A 16,453-nucleotide genomic window follows, 5' to 3' on the forward strand; every position below is an offset into this window, starting at 1 on the left:
GGCGAATAAATAAAGAAGCTAATTAAAGAGATTCATATATTTATGTCTCACTGTATAATTTTATTTCTACCTACATTTATTAGTTTATTGTATTTTGAGGGGGCAATTAATTGTATTGTTATTTATTTATTGATCATTGATTTATTTCTGTATTAATTTTTAAATATGGCAGAGTTGTTCCTCCATAGTCTAAGTAAGTCATGAATCAAGCACAAAATTGATTTGTATATATTTCTATTTACTGATTGGACAGGACATGTATGACGTCACATATTTAACCAATCAGCAGCGTCCTGAAGCGGAAATGTATGACACACGGTGGAGGACTGTGTTTGTGTAGGTAAACAATGAGCCTGGTAGTTTTTTTTCTCGTATAATTAGAATCACATGTCATCCACTTTGCGTCGAGTTTGCAGCAAACTGTCTCAAATGAAGACTCTAGTTGTTGGAGTTGGTGGGTAAGTAAATTCTGACCCAGTTGAAAACAAACTACTGCGTAAATATTTTAACTTACGTGAAATATTGCTCTGCAAATACTGCATCGCAAAAACGGTACGTCTGATAACGTAGTTTGATGGGTTTCACGCTGTAAAAATGCTTTAGATGTTTGGCATACCACAGAAAAAAAACAAACAATGAAAAAAAAAAAAAAAAAGGTGAAGAAAGTACACATTTCCATTTATCCTAAGCAACAGGACAGCAGCCCAGCAGACTTTGTGATAACCATGAGGCAGTGACGGTTGATAAGACTTGTTTACCCTTTTCGACCCTGATAGAAACCGTCTCACAACTATTCTGCTTGTTCAACCTTTATTGTAAGCAAATGTGTTTTTAATCACAGGATCACCAATGGAGGAAAATCTACCCTGGCTAAATTTCTTCACCAGAAAATACACAACAGCTGCAATATTGCTCAAGATTCCTATTTTAAGGTAATCTTTGAATGCTTTCTTTGAATATTTCTGTCTTTACAGCTTCTGGCTCCACAGATAAGGATTTACACAGATATCTATTCTCCTCAGGATGACCGTTTGGTACCAGTGGACAGAAATGGCTTCAAGCAATATGACAGTAAATTAAACACTTGATCTGTTATTTATCTTGATGTAACATATGAGGCATTTTAGTGATTTCCGGCAACACCCACTTATAAATAAAAATTTTTTTTTACCTAAATGTGTTTAAGCTTAAAAGAGAAAATAATTCCAGCTGTTTTCTATTCAAGCGCTTGATGCTCTTCATATGGACAAGATGATGATAGAGGTTTACTCCTGGAGAAGAGATCCCCAATCTTTCCTGAAGAAGCGGGGTCTGATACCCATTGATTCATCAGTTGATGATGAAGTTTATGTTTTGATTGTGGAGGGTTTCCTGATTTTCAACTACAGGTAACTTAAGGAGGATTAAAGAAAATACATAATTAGATGAGTGATTGTTTAACCTTCTGAATTAATTTTTTTTCTCTCCATAATTTTTTAAGTAGTTGTGTTTTTTTTTTTACATTAATTTAATACAAAGGAATGTTTTGTAATGTATCTACTAGTTATTGCTCAAATGAAATCGGCCTGCGTCTCTATTTACCGTCAACAGGAAGACTCTCCTTATAGATTTCTTATTATAGTTTTTATTTTTTTTATTTTTTCCCATTCAGGCCTTTAAATGAGCTGTTTGACAAGAGATATTTTTTGGAAATTCCTTATGAGGCTTGTAAGAAGAGACGAAGGTACTCATTTCTATTTCTTGATATTTTTATTTTTGTATTGTTTTGCTTCTGCATTTTACTCCTGAGTTTATATGAAATGTTCACATGAGAGCTGCTGTGTAAGTAATCTGTCCCTGTTTTTGTCTTGCTTGGTCAGTTCCAGGGTATATTCTCCTCCAGATCCCCCAGGTTACTTTGATGGATATGTGTGGCCAATGTACCTCAGAAACCGCAGAGAGATGGAGGAAATCACCTCAGAAATTGGTTAGATTGCATCCAAAATCCTATGTCCTATAGATTGCAGTGTGATACTGATTAGGCATAAGCATGCTTAAAACATACAACATATTGATTAGCACAGTATGATTTTTGATTTTTAGACTTAAGAAAAATCTAGCTGCAGTCCCTGGATCTTATCTTGCGAGATATTGTGCCTTTTGCTGTTCTGGCCTTCCAAGCTGACATTAGCTGATCATTATGGGGTACCTGCTGGGCTGCAACTAACGATTATTTTGCAAAGTGATTTATCTGTCGATTATTTTTTTCAATTAATAATTGGACAGTAGAATGTTCCTTAAACAAGATTTTTTTTTTCCCAAATTAAACCAGATAAAACTAATACTTTTACACTTAAGGAGTTCTGGATAGAGCATATTGATAGATGAAAGTTTTTTTTTTCTCCTTAAATGCAAAATGTTTAAATATTTTTCTTACAATTTTGATAGAAGTAATGCTTTTAGTGGGCTGCTCTGTCAGCTAAAGGCATGTTTTAAAGTCTCTATACTCCATTTAAACATTAATCGATTACTAAATTAGTTGATGATTATCTCAATTTTAGATTTTTCACGATTATTTCAAGTAATCAGATAAATTGTTTCAGCTCTATGTTCCTGCTCAGACAGCTCACCAATCATAGCTTAAGATTGCATTATGTTAAGAAGAGTGAAAGATGACACTTCAATACATGATTGTGTTTGGAAATATTATGAAACCTGGGGATTCACTGTACCTGTAATGAAGTGAAAAGTTTAGCAGCTTTTTTCAGCCAAAGGTGGGCAGGAGATATTGGTATCCCTCTATGCAAAATAACACTGGTCATCTTTAAAGAACTGTGATAAATGATGAAAACTTGGATCATGTTTTTTTTTTTTTTTGTAAAAGAAAGTAAAGATAACATTTGCTAGACATTGTGAATACTAAGTATCCCATGCCTTTTGTGATAAGGTTATACTTAGCCTCGGTTAAAGTTCAAACTGCTACACTGTAAAACTGTGTTCTATGTTTACCCTGTTTTTGCAGTTTATCTGGATGGTTTGAAACCAAAGGAAGAGGTGTTAGGTGTTGTTTATGAAGACATTTGTCAAGCCAGAAACAGGCTGCAGGGTAAGGTCACTCCATATGAGCAACATTCCTTTAAAATATCTTAGTTTAGATTAGATTTTTACTAATCTAATCTAGACTTGCAGCTGCTGGTACTCTTGGTGGTTTGAGGCTGAACTGAATCTTTTAATTTTACAAGCCTGTTTCTTCTGACATATTTAGATTACAGCAAGGAGGTCCTTTAGACTTAAAGAATGCACAATATTCTCATGAAAACATGAAGGGAGGCGGTTATTACAAAAAAAGGTTTGATTTCTGTAAATTCAAAGGTTTTTTTTTCACTGATTTTTGAGTTTAAAGACAATTTTCTGCATGCAAAAAAACCAAACAGATAATCTGATAGGGATGTTTGTATTTGAGGACTTAGATTTTTTGTGTTAGATTAAAGAAATCTAATGTTTTTACTTTGTGCTTTTTTCTCAGGGCAAAACTGAGTGGACGGACCATTTTCAATTGTTTCTGGAGGCTCTGCTGACCAAAAGGACCAAATAATATGCTTTTAATTGGTGGTTTTTGCAAGTCTTTTGCAGCCTTGGTTGGTGTTGATTTTTGAGGTCAAGTCTCCTTTGATTTCACCTTTAGCACCTTATCCCATTGCTTCCCTACAGGTTATATTCTTATAATTTATAATGATTCCTTTGCTGAGCAATAGTTGTCATTTGGAGTCTCTGTGTGTTCTTTATGCTGCAACGTGTAGAATAATTCAGAACTGAAGCATTTCCATTTTAGGATAACATTATTACAAAAAAGTGATATGGAATTGATGTTACTGCATTAAAAGAGAATATATTGTATGTATTTATTTTTTTTCTCCAAAAGAGTAAACAAAGCTGTTGATGAGGACAAACTGATCTAAGTGTATCTTACTTCCTGTGGCCTGAACTTCACTATTTTACCATCAGTGGGTGCAATTTCTCACTATTTTCTTGATGCTAAAAAAAATCATCATTATATCATATTTGAAACTTGTTTTTATTAACATGATCTACAAAAGATTAAAAACTATACCTATATCAGTGAAAAATAAACAGTTTAAAATGTTTTCCTTTAGAGGTCTTGGTTCTGCTCAGAGTGAAACTAAATCTGCAAATTTAAGGGGAAAATAAATCACCCACAGACTGAATAGAAACCCACTTATGATAACTTGAACCCTTATGAAAACAGAACCAACTGTATACAGTAAATATAACAGCAATTTTAGATATCTAGTAAGTTACTAAGACACTAAAAAGCCAAGTAAAGAAAATGTTGACCAATTTACACACATTTTTACTACTGATGCAAGAAGTGGCTAATTAAAACATTTGATTATCAAGAAATTCTTTTTTAACCGTAATACTTTTGTGATTCTTCACTTAAGGTCAATTTCACTTATTTTTTACCCCTTCCAATCTTAATGCTGGTTTCTGTAAAATTAACTAATATCTCCAATTTTCTTGTCACTTGTTTTATTTTAAAGCAAGTTATTAAAAAATGTAGCTAAAGAGGAAAATTATAGATATAGACAATCAGCACGGTTAACATGATGCTTCATTTATCAAAATGGGGAAGGAGTTATTAGTATTCAGCAGTGAGACTTTTGACAAAAATACTCTGACCACGAAGGTGCTCTATAATCTTTTTTGATTATTAGTTCCTTAGCAAATTAAGCCCATTGTCTTAAAAAAATGCAAGGCTCCAATGTTAGAGGTTATTTCTTCTGTGGCTCCTATTTTAAGAGTAAGAATTTACATTTAAAATGTTCTGAAGCAGCAAATCTCAGATCTGAGCCACAAAATTAAATTTGTGTTCAAGTCAATTACATTTATTTATATAACACCAATTCACAACACATAATCTCATAGCACTTTCCAGAGATGATTCAATAAAATGATACAGAAATATTGGTTAAATATTTTCAATGTAGGAAACTCAGCTGATTGCTGATTGTGATTACTCACAATGAGTATGCACACAGCGACTGCAAAGAGGAAAAAAATAAATTTTACCAGGAAGAAGCCTCCATCAGAACAGTCAGCCTTCTATTGAGGCTGACTGGAATTTCATAAAGACAGTAGCAGACACAAAGTGATGTTTATGAAAACGTATTTCTATTTATTAAATGCAAGAATGATAAAAGGGAGACTTGTTTTTTACTTATTTGGAACTTAAACTATTTGACTACATTTATTACTACATATTCCATGATTTCTGGTCTTTAGAAAATATTGAGAAGATCCCAAATTAAGATTTTCACAGCTGTGTAAGCAACTGATTTGCCTATTTAACTTTTTGGGATACACTTTTCAGACACCTCAAGGTTTCATCTTCTGCTCAAACAAATAAAAGCATAATCAGCAAAAAATATAAATTGTCATACTGTTAAGGAAGCAGAAGGGTTAGACAAATTACGGTAATTTGTTTCAGTGCAAAATATGCTAATCAACCACAGAAGGAGGAAACGACCAAAAATCCAGACAGCAGCAGGAATGGACCGAGATACTTTTTTATAAATTCACAATGTTTTTATGGAAAATTTTAAGATTTTACACTTTCATAAAAGAGGAAAGATTCAGCCTAGTTTAACTCCAAACAGCAAGACTTAAATTGAGACATTTATTTTTAATCATGTGTTACTATTTATACCAGATCACTATTTACTGAATTGTGAAACTTTGGCAGTGGAATTCTTTCACAAACACAGTTTGTAAAATGCTAAGGAACTAGCTAATAAAAGATTTCATAAATCAATATGCTGCTAATAATTAACAATTTATAACAGATTATCTGTTCTCTGATTTTTATTTTTTTATCTGAATGTGTTTTTACAGTCTATGTGTGAAAGTATGAGCTATAGTTGCAAAGAACATATGGTCCAGAGGAAAGAAACAAAAATGGATGACAGTTAAAATTGACAATGTGTTACAGAAACAGTGATGATGACAAAAGGACCTGTTAAGGGGAAGACTGGTGCCTTCCTCTTAATAATCGACTTCCAATTAGGTCGATTAGTAAAAGGAAGAGCGGTGGTCTTAGAGTACCAGTATATCAGGTGAACACTGGAGTGAAATATGAGCAATAATGTGGGAAAACTATAGACTCATAATATAATAATATAACATTCAATTAAATGTATTTAATTTATTCAGAGCGATCTTAAAACACTATTTATACAGCAACTAGAACAATGTCAGACATGCCTGTGCTATTTTCAGTCATCCAGGTCATGACAACCACAAAACAAGCTTAAATCTGAGGCCACCAGACTTTTGCTCTTTTTTTCTTAAAACATTTCAGCACCTATCCAGAAGTCTTTGTTAGTTCTGTTGGCTTACACTAGAACAATCTGTATTTGGAGCGCTGATGATTTTAAGCACCTGGAGGCCCTTCCTCCTAAGCAAGTTGCAATGTGTTTTTTTGTACAGGTTTTGTGTTTGGCAATTTGAATCCCGAGTGTAGCCGTATAACCTCTTCAGAATGAGTTCCAGGACCAAGTTTTCAATGTTTGAAAGCTGAAACCGCGCTGTGCACATTGAGGACAAGGGGAATCTTAAACAAGGATTTTTTTTTTCTTGGTGGATCATCAAAATAAGTGGTCCTCACCATTGTCAATTATTCTGGTGACACGTTTACGTAAGGCAGTCCTATGTTCTAGTCTCCATTTTCAGTTACCGGTGGTGAGTCTGATATAGTGGAAAAATTACAAATCTTCTTTTGGAAAGTAAGCTTGTATGAGCGATGCAATCAGCAACTTTTAAACCGAGCGTGCACGAGGAGAAATGGGCTTGTGTACACTCTGACACATGTTTTGATAGATGTTCCCTCTTAGGAGCAGGTACAGGGTTGTGCATGTGAATTTTTTTTTTAAATTGGCACTCATAAACTTTCTGTCAGAACCCTGAGCTGACAATAATCCCTTAATTGCATTGGAGAAACAAAGAGAACACAAACATGTCAGGAAGACGTTCTGAAGAGTTTTCACAAGCACACTCCCCACAATCCAAATTAACAAACACAAAACCCATACAAAACAACAGACTACATCAACCCAGGAGACTACAGATTGCTCTAGTGTGAGTCGACAGAACTGACCAAGACTCCTGGATAGATGTCAAATAATTTTCAGAAAAACAGAGTGAAAGTCCGGCTGACTCAGATTTTAGCTTGCTTAACTTCAACCTTAACTTCAAAAATCTTCCTCTACAGCCAATGAACAGATACCTTTTTTTTTTAGAACAAGAACACATCGTTGAGGAAATTATATTTGCATGTTTGGTAATTATAATAAGTTGAGATACTTTCAATAAAGTCACAGATTTCCCAAAATGTTTGAGCAACTGTATTGGTAAAAAGTTTGGCGTTTTACAGACTATTAGGGTAATCACATGAACAGAGTCTGTCCAAAGACTCAGCTGTCAACCCCCTGCTTTCATTTTCACATGCACATTTTTTTTCTGACACCACGTTACTGAATCTCACTGAGACTTGTGAACATACAGTTGCCTTCCATGGTGCATACACAAGCTCTGAAGCACAAGCTCTTATTTCAACACTCATGTAAGACACATCAAGCTCAACCACTTACCGAACATCAATGGATAAAACTTTTTCCAGAAACTCCACCCCATGCAGCAGGAGATTTTGTGTTTACCTCAGCATTGAACAAGCCCAACCAGTGTGTGCAGTAAAACAGTCATCACATGCAAATCTGGAGATTCCTCACTTCCTCTTCCTGACTATATCTTCCTCAACAGAAATGTATATAGGTCTGTAGTCACTTTTTACAGACTAGATCCGCTGGCAGCATTCTAGGACTCATTTTGCTGAAATCTCACAAAGGAATATGGCTGGTGGAGAATTTCCATTATACCTCTGCTTGTTTTTTGCTTGCTTTATCTGTTGCTATGAGGCCATGCCTGCTAAAGTCTTCCAGCAGGCTTTAAACGACAGACCAGTGATCGGTAAGAAACTCTCTTTGGGACTTTTGCATGAAATCAATCAGAAATCACTCTGCTGCTGTAATGGTTGATCGTTTTTGTGTTTGTTTTTTTTTGCCACACAGGTGTTTTAACTCAAATAGTGTCAGATGATGTCATGAAACCCTTTGGGAAGACATACATACCTGACTCCTATGTTAACTACATTGAGTCTGGGGGAAGCAGGGTGATGCCAATCAGGTGGGTTGAAGGTTATGGTGCTTTTGTTTTCTTTTTTTGTTTCTTTTTTTATTTTTAAGATAAAAACAAGACTTGGAGAGATAATATTTTTTACACCAAGATGATTCCCCTTAAGATTGTTTAACTCTGAGCTGCACTGGCAACATGTGCAAGGTTTACTGTCCTACCACTAATGGTTACTGAAGATGCGTAAGAGCCCCTTGCAATAATAAAAAAAAGCCAAAATGCATGGATAAATTAGTGAAGAAATACTCAAATATTTGATTCTGTTTTTCATGACACTTTAAGCAGTTCTCTCCACTCCTCTCAGCACAATTGTTTGCTTCAGCTGCAACTGAGGGCTTTTTTGAGAATGAATGACCTGTTAAAAGGCAAACCGCAGCACTAATAGGACCTTGTTTCAGACTTTAGACTAGGCTGCTCCAAATCATGTGGCTTTTATATCTGTAGCAAACAGAGGACGGCCTGCTTTTCTTCATTCCTTCTAAATAACCATAGTGTGCGTGAGCTTAAAGTCTGAATGTTCATCTATGATATTTGATACTAGAAAGCAAAATGAAAGTTTCCATCAATGAGCCATCCAGGCCTGGAAAACTGCTGTGTTGGCTTTACACAAGATGAAAAAGGATCAACTTTGTAACCTCTTTGTAATGGGTCTTTTATTACAATTATAAACATTAAATCACTCCTGATAGTACTTTTTTTTTTTTTTTTTTTTTTTTTTTACAGATTGACTCTTTCCAATGAAGAGTATGAAAGCATCTTTAAGAAGATAAATGGGTGAGTCCAAGTCTATATATTAATAATCATGCAGGAAAGTTTCAGCTTGTAGCTGTATAAGCTTAAGGCTTATAAGGTTACAGGAAAAAAAATAATTTTTATTTTCTCTTTGGTGTTAAGCTTGTTTTTCATAGGTGGAAGTGCAAATTTGAACACCTCAGACTTTGCCAGAGTGGCTCAGATTTTCTATAAACTGGCTCTAACGGTTTGTACGCTTCAATTTTGATCTTCTCCATATATGGATATCCTTTGTTTAATCAATGCTGCATGTGGTTTGTGCTTCAGATTGTGTTTTTATTATGTTCTTACTGTTGCTGTTTCTAGTCTTCCCTCTTATTTGACATGTTTCTTCCTTTAATTGCCCAATATTCATCCTTGTTATGACCAGTGTGTCTTCTTTAATACTTTTTGACTCGGTCGTTTAATCAGTTTTATTTAGTTTTTCAGATGATTTTGATCATTCATATTAAAAGCCTGGTGGATTTAACCGATCTTATCAATCCATTGCATGCTTCTTAAGGCTTTGTTACACACTATGTGTTTTTTTTTTCGCCTCTAAATCACTGTTTTTTATCCTCATTCTTTTTTTAATTGGTTATTTGTGATTCTTTTTTTTTTCTGTCTATTATGCAATTAATTTGAACTCTCGTTATCTTCCCACACCTCTAGCTGGGTAATATATCTGTCTCTTCTCTAAGCCCACAAACAAAATAGAAACAATATCTGTGAAACTTTAAAAGGTTATGCACTGTTCACATGTTTTGCTTTTTTTTATTAGGAGAAGTAAAATGAGTGTGCTTATTCCAGGCCAATGATGCTGGGGACTTCTTCCCCATCTGGGGTACGTGCATGGGCATGCAGCTGCTCACTGTCCTGGTGGCTGGTGAAAATCTGCTCTCAAATACTACAGCAGAGAATGTGGCTCTGCCCCTCAACCTAACCACAGGTACAAACCTTCTGTTTCATCATTGGCATCAGTGGCCTGATTTGTTGTTAAAATGAAGGAAAAATAAATGTAGGTAGAGCAAACTTTTGATTTAGAGTTTAGCTATATATTTTGGTCACACACAACTGTACATCCAAGGACATGGTGTCAGAAGGGTATTTTTCAAATCCAATGGCTTGTATTTCTACTCTATGGTCAATTTTAGCTACCTGCTAAACAAACGGCTTGTTTTAGTGAGATATTTTAATTCTAGCCAGTCTGTTTTCTTACAACTGCTATTTCTTCTCCACAATGAACATAAAGCCATTCTCATGTATCTAATAATGTATATGCTGCCGTTCCACAGAGGCCCACTCCAGCAGGATGTTCCAAGGTTTTCCTAAAGAGCTCATAAAGGCTTTGGCAGAAGAACCTCTGACTGGCAATTTTCATCATTTCGGGCTTACAGTAAAGGTATGTTTTTGTTTTTTCCTTCCTCTTTTTGACTTTTCCCCCTAACACATATAAATGGAGTTCAAAAGCAGATTATATTTTACTGTAAAGCACCAATCTGAGTTATATGATATTGCATCATGTTGGAGACTTATATTTTACTCGAAAAAATTTTAATCAGTATTTTCCAAGTATAGAAGAAGATTTTCTTTCAAAAATCAGAGCTGGGTACCTCAGCTGTATTCACAGTAAAGAAGGTGTATTTTTGTGCTTTAAAAGAGAGTTAAGCTTGAGACTTTTCACAATAACTATGATGTTGACCTTAAGAAGAGAAACATAAACAAATAATAATGACATTAGAATATGGTTACTTTAAAAAATGCTTACTCCCATTGCATTTTTCTATACAGTCTTCTTTAGATGTCATAAACTTCAATGTCGTGTATTTTGTTTGGGTTTTTTTAATGTAACAGACCAACACAAAGTAGAGCACACATATATATACTGTATATATATATATATATACTGTATTTATATGATACACAACAAGGAAAGGTCTATTCACAAGTCTGGTCATATCGATGTGGGAAAAAAAAGCCTTTGATCAAACAGACATTAAACTGTTTAACAACACAATACAGTGTATGTCAGAAAACTAACACTGTTCACCACTCTGAACACACCATCCCAAATGGTTAAACAGTTAGGGGAGTTTCTTAGAGAGGATGAATGGACCTAAATCCTTTTAAATCCTCTCTAAAAGCACAATTCTTCTCCCTGGCTTTTAATCAAGTCTAAGCGGACATTTGGCAAAATTTTATCTTAAATTTTATTTTATTTTAAAATGTATCTTTTTTAAATTGAAACATTTATCCTTTTATATTTTATCTCTGTTCAGTTTTTCTTTTTGCATTGTGTTTATGTATTTTAGCTTTCAGTTTTTATCTTATGCTCTGCAACTGTGATTTCTGTACAGCACTTTGGTCAGCCTGGTTGTTTTAAATATGCTTTATAAATAAAGTTTGAGTTGAGTTGAAATACATGGCGAGCTTTCCCTCTTTTCTCATACAGGTGTAGAAGCAGACTTCTAGGACTTGCTGTATATCTTCTTTGTTTACAGTATTTTTGCTGTTTTGTTTTACTTCTTCTCTTTTAATGCACTTTTTCCTGCCTCTCTTTCTCTCTCCCCTTAGTTATCCCCTCTTTCTTTCTCCTCTCCCTTTCAGTCTCTGTTCGTTGTATGTGATTTTACTCCCTGAACAATTTTCAATAAACTTTCATATATAAGTATTAAGTGGAACCTTATGGCAAGAGTCATAATGGTCTGCTTGTGAAAGCGAAGCTGTTGGGCTATCATCCAACTCTGGGACATCTTTTCCCAGAGCTATATTGGCAAAACAAGACACATAAAAATATTAAAATAAAGACATTTAGATCCTGGAACAAACATACTTATACCAAGACTATAGCTGAAACTATTATCCTAAACATACAGCCAGAGTTAATAGAAATACTTGTTAGATGTACAAAGCATGTGGAGACACACTCATAAAAACTTCAAGCTCTAACTACTTTTTGTATCTCTGCTTTTGTCTCCTTGAACCCCAGATGGCCACTAACACTGAGCCTTATTCTGCTGGAGGTTTCTTCCTGTTAAAAGGGAGTTCTTCCTCTCCACTGTCGCTACAAGCATGCTCAGTGTGAGAGATTGCATTGGAGTCAATGACTCGATGCAATTAACTGGTTTTCCTTAGATAGAAAACTTTGTATCAATTTGACTGAATGATCTGGTTGAACTGTAAAGTGCCTTGAGATGACGTGTTGTGAACTGGCGCTATATAAATAAACTAAATTCATTAAAAGATGTTTCTACAAGTATTGACTGAAAAGTTTGCCCCATGTTTCAGATTTATTATTTTCCTTCAACCTCACACACTACTTTGTGTTGTTTCATCACATAAAATACCACTAAAGTATACTGATGGTAGATGTAATGATGAAAATGAGGATGACTACTTTGACAAGAACCTGAGAGAAGACCTTAAATATCCAATCCTGCTGAATGAATGATGCTCTTCCTCCAGGCTTTCCAGGAAAATGAGCAACTGAGCAGTTTCTTCTCCGTGCTTTCCACAAACATCGCTCTAAATGGAGAACACTTTGTCTCCACCATTGAAGGTTATTAAAATATTTTTGTGTGAAAATAACAAACCAAACTTTTTGCTTTTGAGCACTTGAGTGGTGATCATGACCTCCTTTTTATTCTCCCTGTCCTGTCAGGTAAAAGGTATCCATTCTACGGAGTGCAGTGGCACCCAGAGGTGAACCGCTTTCAGTGGGACAGAAGACTGAACTTTCCTCACTCCACTCATGCGGTTCAGTTATCATCCCAGCTGGCCGAGTTTTTTATCAATGAAGGTGAAGCATTATTGAGCTTTACTGGTCCATTAGACTGAGTTGGATTATGTCAGATGAAAAAACATAATGCAGAGGAATTTGGACAAACATTGGTTTATTATTGTTAGTTCATGCAAAAATCTCTCATAAGTAAACTTTATAAATGACTTTAATGATCTCTGCTTTTTTTTTTTTAGGACGGAGGAGTTTACATCACTTTGACAGTCCTGAGGAAGAAGATTCCTCATTGATCTACAAGTTCACGCCTGTGTACACTTCAAACTTTACTGCCTACGAGCAGATTTATTTCTTCTGAAGTTTCAGAATAACTGTTGAAGGCTGACGGACAGGGCCCAAAAATACTGAGGTATTACTGAGAGTCAGTCACTCCTAAGTAGATTCAGCAGAGTTCTCCCTAGAACATGTTTTTAAATCTGTCAATTTTCAGAATCTTAAGCAACATCATTCTGACTTTTGAATAGGTTAGGCGCTGCATTTCTCTGTTCCCCTTCCCTGCCAGACACTTCAGGCACTATAAACTTGATTTTTATGTCATCTTTCTTTTGAAGCTTCTATCATAGTGAATATAAATCTATTACAAAAGACATTCCAGAATAATTGAAATAAGTTGCTTCATATCTACTTCAGTATTTAAAATAGACACCCAAGCCCTATTACACTATAATGTTGATAATAGTGCCTAATCTGTTCTTTCTTACTATGACAAGGTTTGAACATATTTCTATTATTAACTTACACAGTACTTCAAGTATCATGCAATAAACATTTGACTTTTAAAACACATACAGTTCCAGCACAGTATTTTCCTCTTCTAGTACTTGCTATGCCTCTATCTCTCTTCATTGCTCCTCTTGCTGCTTGGCAGAGGAGCTTGATTTGGCCTTTTGCTCCCTGTTCTGTTTTCTCTTTAGTAAAGAATATCAACACAGTAAAATAATGAAATGATAGAAATTAAAACAATATTCACTTCAGCATCATATTTCAAGGAGTGTATTTAGTCATTTCAACATGGTAACATTAAATGAAATAAAATTTTATTTGTTTTGCAGGTTTGGGAGCAGCCCAATCTTAAAGTATGTAATAGTAAATATAGCTATAAATAAGCTGAAATATAAATATTAAATAAAAAAGATAAAATATGCACATTTAAACAATTATATAAAATAAATAAATATATGAGTCTACAACATTACAGCAGTTGTAAATAAAAATTGAGCTTTTTGAGGGTTTTCGAAGGACCATCATAGTGACTCTTGAAAAAAGGGTAAGTTACCAAAGAAAATTACTTATTATTTTGAAAATTAACCGTATGGTTTATTTTGCTTCTGCACACGACTTCTGTCGTGCGCAATCTGCTTTGTGCCGGCTTATAAAACAAGTTCAGCATCCAAATACTGAGAAATCAACGCTTAATAAAGGTTTTATTTTCAGTTCAAGATGTCGCCAACATATCAGTTGCATAATGAATGTTAATTCAACTGCTGGAAATTCACTGACGACCGCTACGGACAGAATTAAATAAAATTTGGTTTGTTCACTGTCTGAGTAGAATATACGGTAGCAAAGACCCTTAACCCCACACTGCTCCCCGGGTGCCCCACAATGGCAGCCCACCTATCCCCAAGGGGATGGTTAAATGCAGAGAATTCATTTCGTTGCTCTTTACTTGTGACAGTGGAATGACAATGAAATGCTGGGAAAAATAATGATATCTCAGAACATTGTGTAGTTTGCCCTTATATATTTGATGAAACAACTCGAGGTGTTTAGCTTTTCCAAAGCTAACAATTTCATAATTTTAGAATCAAAAATCACCTCATTATAAAATTTGCTTTAGGATGACGACGGGGTGGCTCAAATAGGATACGCACCTGAAGCAGTTCACTGTCAATCTACACTGTTCCAACAGGAAAATGATAGATCTGAACTTTCATATTTTCCAAATAAAGGCTAGATTTTCCTAGAGCTCTTCCTAATGAATAAACACATATATCTACACAGCCATGCTCTCCAAATTAAAGATATAGTTGAAAATCTTCTTTTGGCTTTGAGTTCCAGGGTTAACTTTTATATTTTTTAATTTCTTACTCACTCTTCTGGAAAAATAGTCCACTATACTTTTATTAATATATATATATATATATATATATATATATATATATATATATATATATATATATATATATATATATATATATATATATATATATATATATTTTTTTTTTCGCATAATGATGATATTTACATATACCTATACCTGCATTAAATAGCTGAAGCTGTTTTTTTTTTATTTCTAATTGTATAAAAACCTTCTCGTCTTCTCCATAAAACACAACAGAAGAGTAAACATTCTGTATTCTACTTATCATCTGTAATGTTAGTATATGGATTGGAGACATTACCTATTGTATTTTTGTTGTCTGTTTATTGTTAAACCAAACAAACCATACGTACCTCTATTTTAGATGGGAGCTGCTTGTGAACTATGTCCCCATGGGGTGGCCAATGATTGGCTATGTGTGGACCAGGGGTCCCCCATCTACCTCTGTTCCTGGATAACAAACGTTTGCTTAACAAAAAAAAAAAAAAAAAGGACTAAATTGGACATAAACATGATGTTCTATTAGGACCAGGTTAGAGATTTTTTTTTTCTCGAGAATAAAGTTATAAAATAATGATAACAAACGTTTGCTTAACAAAAACAAACAAACAAACAAAAAAAAGAACTAAATTGGGCATATAGATTATGTTGTATTAGGACCAGGTTAGAGATTTTTTTTTTATTCTCGAGAATAAAGTTATAAAAGTCATAAAATAATCACAATAATGTCATAAAATTAGGAGAATAAGGTAATAAAATTACAAGAATTTAGTCCGAAAGTTACAAGAATAAAGTCATAATACTATGAGAATAAAGTTGTAAAATTATCAGAATAAAGTTGTAAAATGATGAGAATAAAGTCATTACATTAAGAGAATAAAGTAATAAATTTACAAGAATAAAGTTGGAAAAGTACAAGAATAAAGTCATAAAATTATGAGGATAACGTAATATAATGACAACAAAGTCATAGAATAATGCCAATAAAGTCTTAAAACTACAAGAATAAAGTCGTAACATTACGAGAATAAAGTCATAAAATTACAAGAATAGGGTCTCAACATTATGAGAATAAAATGATAAAATTACGAGAATAAAGTCGCAAAATTTGTAGAAAAAAGGCATAAAATTATGAGAATAAAGTTCTAAAATTATGAGAATAAAGTTATAACATTACAAGAAAAAAGATTACGAGAATGAATTCATAAAATTACAAGAATAGGGTTGCAACATTACGAGAATAAAATGATAAAATTACGAGAAAAATCTGCAGAATCTGCTGATCGGAGCTCGAAGCTTCTGAAATGTGTTGTGCTATGATGACTTCATTTTTGTTATTTTACAACTTAATTATCATAATAAATATTCCAACTTTATTCTCGTAATGTTACTACTTTAATCTCGTAATATTACGACTTTATTCTTGAAATAAAAATAAATAAATCTCTAGCTGGTCCTAATACTCCGTAGCATCTAAATGATTTTTAGGCAAAATTTTTGTTCTGTTGGTGGCCCTATTGTGCCCTCGGCCCCCTGGT

General features: G+C 34.0%; 2 protein-coding genes across 3 annotated transcripts; both read left to right on the forward strand.

The window, feature by feature from the left end:
• Positions 1 to 295: 295 nt before the first annotated feature.
• On the forward strand, positions 296 to 4,513 carry nmrk1 (nicotinamide riboside kinase 1). Of its 2 annotated transcripts, XM_038308097.1 has the most exons (8): positions 297 to 458; positions 842 to 932; positions 1,023 to 1,071; positions 1,226 to 1,388; positions 1,652 to 1,723; positions 1,860 to 1,966; positions 3,002 to 3,085; positions 3,506 to 4,513. In XM_038308097.1, exons 1-8 carry the CDS (start codon positions 388 to 390, stop codon positions 3,514 to 3,516), a joined length of 648 nt encoding a protein of 215 aa, XP_038164025.1. In that variant the 5' UTR covers positions 297 to 387; the 3' UTR covers positions 3,517 to 4,513. The 2 variants fall into 2 exon arrangements, with proteins under 2 accessions (XP_038164026.1, XP_038164025.1); XM_038308098.1 differs by lacking the exon at positions 3,002 to 3,085 and having other exon boundaries at positions 296 to 458.
• Positions 4,514 to 7,748: 3,235 nt separating this feature from the next.
• Positions 7,749 to 13,595, forward strand: LOC119798569 (gamma-glutamyl hydrolase). Its single transcript, XM_038308096.1, has 9 exons — positions 7,749 to 8,022; positions 8,124 to 8,238; positions 8,968 to 9,018; positions 9,139 to 9,223; positions 9,826 to 9,964; positions 10,311 to 10,417; positions 12,481 to 12,574; positions 12,677 to 12,814; positions 12,991 to 13,595. Exons 1-9 carry the CDS (start codon positions 7,905 to 7,907, stop codon positions 13,107 to 13,109), a joined length of 966 nt encoding a protein of 321 aa, XP_038164024.1. The 5' UTR covers positions 7,749 to 7,904; the 3' UTR covers positions 13,110 to 13,595.
• Positions 13,596 to 16,453: the final 2,858 nt, after the last annotated feature.

This window comes from Cyprinodon tularosa, unplaced genomic scaffold (assembly GCF_016077235.1).
Source record: "Cyprinodon tularosa strain WSP-4 unplaced genomic scaffold, ASM1607723v1 ctg63, whole genome shotgun sequence".
Classification (NCBI taxonomy): Eukaryota; Metazoa; Chordata; class Actinopteri; order Cyprinodontiformes; family Cyprinodontidae; genus Cyprinodon; species Cyprinodon tularosa.

Excerpts from the sequence above, each read along its gene's own strand:
- nmrk1 (XM_038308097.1), top strand. The coding sequence starts at position 388 with ATGTCATCCACTTTGCGTCGAGTTTGCAGCAAACTGTCTCAAATGAAG. Across the intron at positions 1,389-1,651 it reads TTCCTGATTTTCAACTACAG|GCCTTTAAATGAGCTGTTTG; the intron begins GTAACTTAAGGA and ends TTTCCCATTCAG. Across the intron at positions 1,724-1,859 it reads GCTTGTAAGAAGAGACGAAG|TTCCAGGGTATATTCTCCTC; the intron begins GTACTCATTTCT and ends TTGCTTGGTCAG.
- LOC119798569 (XM_038308096.1), top strand. The coding sequence starts at position 7,905 with ATGGCTGGTGGAGAATTTCCATTATACCTCTGCTTGTTTTTTGCTTGC. Across the intron at positions 9,965-10,310 it reads GCCCCTCAACCTAACCACAG|AGGCCCACTCCAGCAGGATG; the intron begins GTACAAACCTTC and ends GCCGTTCCACAG. Across the intron at positions 12,815-12,990 it reads CGAGTTTTTTATCAATGAAG|GACGGAGGAGTTTACATCAC; the intron begins GTGAAGCATTAT and ends TTTTTTTTTTAG.